Source organism: Paramisgurnus dabryanus, chromosome 18 (assembly GCF_030506205.2).
Source record: "Paramisgurnus dabryanus chromosome 18, PD_genome_1.1, whole genome shotgun sequence".
Classification (NCBI taxonomy): Eukaryota; Metazoa; Chordata; class Actinopteri; order Cypriniformes; family Cobitidae; genus Paramisgurnus; species Paramisgurnus dabryanus.
This window is the reverse complement of record NC_133354.1, coordinates 25,527,029-25,531,399: the sequence shown is the minus strand read 5'-3', so window position 1 is coordinate 25,531,399 and position 4,371 is coordinate 25,527,029. Positions and strand designations below refer to the sequence as shown.

At 35.5% G+C, this 4,371-nt stretch overlaps 1 protein-coding gene across 1 annotated transcript; it reads right to left on the bottom strand.

Annotated features, from left to right (window-relative positions):
* Nucleotides 1–255: 255 nt before the first annotated feature.
* On the bottom strand, nucleotides 256–3,090 carry LOC135776939 (olfactory receptor 8G17-like). Its single transcript, XM_065287852.1, has 2 exons — nucleotides 2,188–3,090; nucleotides 256–267 (listed from the first exon to the last, which is right to left on the bottom strand). The coding sequence occupies exons 1-2, from the start codon at nucleotides 3,088–3,090 to the stop codon at nucleotides 256–258; spliced, it is 915 nt and encodes a 304-aa protein (XP_065143924.1).
* Between the last annotated feature and the right edge of the window lie 1,281 nt (nucleotides 3,091–4,371).

Here is a 4,371-nt window from a genome sequence, read left to right as displayed (position 1 = left end):
CTTCTGCAGGATCCCGCAGAATTTCGGAAGTCCACGTGGCATTCTGCTCTTTGAGACTCACATTTTTAAAGGCCACATCTGTAGTTATATTCCATGCGGTAAGCTTCAGCTCTAGTCACCTTATCCTGTCTCCATTTCTGTTTGTGCCTTGGGAAAGCATCGCTTGTAAGTTATATTTGAATTTATGATTCACATGCGTCATGTAAGAAGTTTTGTGATGTTACTTGAATATATATTTGTTAACATGTGAAACTGCTATGGTATAGCCTTTCAGTGAAGAGATTACCAATAGTTTGTTAGTTTAGCTGTTGAGCTGCACATACTATATTTTTAAGTCATTTACAGCTATAAGCATACCAAATGAATGTAATGTATACATGTTACAACTTTGTAGCTTAAATGTATATTATTTTATGTCTATAAATGTATGACGTGTTTAAATAGCATTCAGTGATTGATGCTATTTTTCTATATCATTTCAGTTTTACAAAGATTCCTTCATGAGAATTACAGCAACAGTAAAAACCCTAGTTCAGAGAGAAGCTGAATTGAAGATAAAAGAGGCACTCAGCAAGCACTGTGAAAAATGTATCTGTCTTTCAAGCTTCCCTAAAAATATATTCTTTTAGTCGGATAGCTTAAAATAGTTTAATGGCTAGTGAGAGTTTCAAGTGATGTGTTGTTCATTGTCCTTAAATTTACATGTGAAGAGACTCACATGAGGTGTTTGTCATTGTTTGATGAGCCAGACAATGATCGCATCTGCTGAGGTAGTCTGCATCCTCGATCATGGGGATCACTATTCCTATGCTCCCAGGAGGGATTTGGAAGCTAGCACTGTGGTTTCCTCTGCCCCAACTGGGAACCCTATGCAATGTTTTAGCTCTGAGGAGATAGATGTTGTTGGCACAGCCGTTCTCTCCTGCCCGGTTGCCTGTGCATTATTCTTTGACGAGTCCACTGGGTACACAGCAACATTACCAGTGTTACTGGTGTTTATATGAGTACCAACAGACTTGGTGGGTCCAAATATACACCAACAGTGTACATTTTAACAGGGGTGATTTTGCTGTGTAGAGCACCATGTTCTTGCGTTTGCATAACTGCTTTCGGGACTGTGCTAGAATGTATGCGTTGTTTCCATAAAGCTGGCTTACTTGGAAAGAGAAGGTTTTCTTCTTCGTACATCCGAATACACACTTCTTTTTTGTGCCATTGTTGAGTCTTGATAAAACAAAGCTGTCACATGAAGTAATGCCTGTGACTTTTAGCATCCATGTTGTTCTAGCTTTCATGCTGATTGACGTGTTGGTTTTCCGGGGTAAGTGCCCATAAAAGGAATATGATACATAATGTCTAACCATGATATGTAAGGGGTACCCATGTTCGAAATGTTTATTTCAAAACTTGGAGAAAAGAGGGGACGTGAGTTTGGCCCAGAAATACTCCATCACAAGCTCAACTATTTTTTGAAACTTTGCATTTCTTTAGCACGAAGAAAACAACTCTTAAACTGTGTTAATAAGTCAGAATGCATGAAATACTTTTGAACCCCCCCCCCAAACAAGTTAGCACAATATAGGACAGATTGACAGCAGTTCTTTGCTGTGAAAAGAAAGATTAAGGCTCATGAATGTGCTGATGATGTATTTTTGTGATCTGATTAGTTTACACAGTCTGTTGTTATGGATATATAAATAGGTTGATAAATATGTAAACAGAGAGTACTTTTATTGAATCTAAAATAAATTAACAGGTGCATTATAATAAAAGCTTAACTTCAAAATAGATATTGCCATTGCGTTTTGTAAATATTCTAACTCTTACAATATGCATAATTTCGAACGATTTAATGTGAATGTGTCAAACACAAAAAATAAACTCTTTAATTTTCAGATATTTTCACAAGTAAAATTAGGCTGAAACAGAATACAGTCGTATATGGAATGCTAAACAAAGTTTACTGTTTGCCTTGAACAGTTTAAAGAACATTGTTAATTTGTTTTGGAAGAAATCATCATTTCTGTTTTGGTTCACATCACCACCCATAGATCACTTAATTTCATACGAAGATGAAAAATATAAATAAGATGTCCAATTATATAGATTTTTTTTCACATATAATTTTCAATACCTTACTAAAACATTACATTAACTTTTTTTGGTTCTATGCCAAACAAGCTTAACAATTTTTTCTCTTATCTCTTTGGTTTGTAAGCCATACACTAAAGGATTTAATCCTGGTGGTACAATGTGAAACATTATACTAGCTAGTTTCCTGCTGTCAGAATATTCAGGAACACGATGGAGAAAAACCATGGTGGCGCAAGAAACAAACATGATTAAATAAACAGCTATGTGAGTGCTGCAGGTTTTTATGGCTTTGCTGTTGAGCGATTTGTTTTTGCTGGTAATGCACACAGTAGCAATTTTAAAATATGTTATAAATACAGACCCAAGTGATAAAGTAAAAACCATAATAGTGTAAATGAGTCCAAACACATTATTAACAGACACATTTTCACATGACAGCTTAAACAGTGAGGCATTGTCACAGAAAGGATTTTCAATTTTATATCTGCAGCGAGAGAGACGTATTGTGAGGCCTAACATAATAGACACTACAAATATTGCCAACCCCCAGGCTGATGCTGATAATTTAATCACCATTTTATTTGTCATAATGGATGAATATCGTAATGGATTACATATAGCTATATATCGGTCAAAGGCCATTATTATCAACACATAGTGGCATGCTGCTGCAAATATATGCACAAAATAAGCTTGAACAACACACTCTACATAGGTTATATATCGCTCAGAGGCTTCTGTTAAAATATCCTGTAATAAGCGTGGCAAAATGACAGTGGTACCTAATATATCATTCAGTGGTAGATTACAAAACAGAAAATGCATAGGGTGATGCAGATTCTTTTGTGTTGAAATGAGAATTATAAGTATAATGTTACATCCCATTGCAAAGATATAAACTAACAGAAGCAGAATAAAAACAGGATAAGATGACTGAGGTGTAACTTTCAGTCCCTCCACCAGCAGAAGGCTGTTTGTAAATGTCAGGTTGTCCATTCGCTGCCACTCACAAAACCTGTAGACAGATTAATAAACAGTCTGTTCAACATCATAATGAAAATTTCAGCGCATGCTTCCTATGAGGAACATATAAAGAGCTCAGATGCAAAACCTCTACAACCCAACATATTTTCTTGTAAATCAGCATTTTGTATCAAAGTCTTTATGGATTCTGCTAATAAACTGGTATTTCTGAATGGGGCAAGGCTCAGATCAAGAAGATTGACAGTGAAAGTATTTGGTAATCATACAATACACGTCGAGAGCATTCGGTTAATTTCATTATATAATTTTTGAATCTAAGCTCCTATTGGCCAAAGGTTTTGTTATAGTAAATCTTTATAAATAACATACATGGCTTGTTGTCTGATAATTCGTCATATCCCACACTAATTCCCATTTAAAAGCACAAAGTAATCTGTACTGTTTAGTAGTACTACAAGAAAAAAATCCATTGTATACTTACACCAGGATGATTCTGTTATTGAGTAGTGTCTGAATCAGTGTAACATTACATCAGCTTGCTCTTCTCTAAAGAAATCTTTAGATTCTTGCTTTATATAAGTTGTTCAAAGGTGTTTCTATGATGCTGTTGTCAGTCATATGGGGAAAAACTATTTATTGTGCTTGTTACCATGATCACAGTTTTGTCTTTACCACCCACAATGTTTACATGGAATTTTGTGAGAATATGGCATTGTATGATGCTAATTTGCAAAATTGTTACAATTTTATTTATAATATTTACATTCAGACTAGTATTGGCAATTTTGTTGTCAAATTAGTAATTATCTAGTAGTCACTTCCAACAGACTGCAAAGATTCAGATTTACAATGACAATGTATAAAAAATGTATCTATATTACTATATTATTTTATCTCTCATATAGCACACAACCTCAGTTGAGGTACAAGCTATGTGCATATTAACAGACGGAATGTGTTTATGTTCATATGTTTATTTATACAGTCAAAATAAAAATGTTTATATTTAAGACAAATGAAGAGTAAAACAATATGCACACATGGACTTAACAAGCCACTTCAAGACAAACTGTGTTCAAGGGTCCCCTTACACCATAGGAAAGGCTGATGATGACGGAGCTCTTTTTTTCTTTTTTTTGGGGGGGGGGGCAGTAAGTCTCAGGCTCCACTGGTAATGGAGCTGGGTCAGTCATCAAAGGCTGCAGGTCATCAACCTGCTACCTGGAGCCACATTACCAAAGGGTCGCATCTATCCTTTGTCCATCCCGGAACAAAGGGCCATGGAGGAGTATG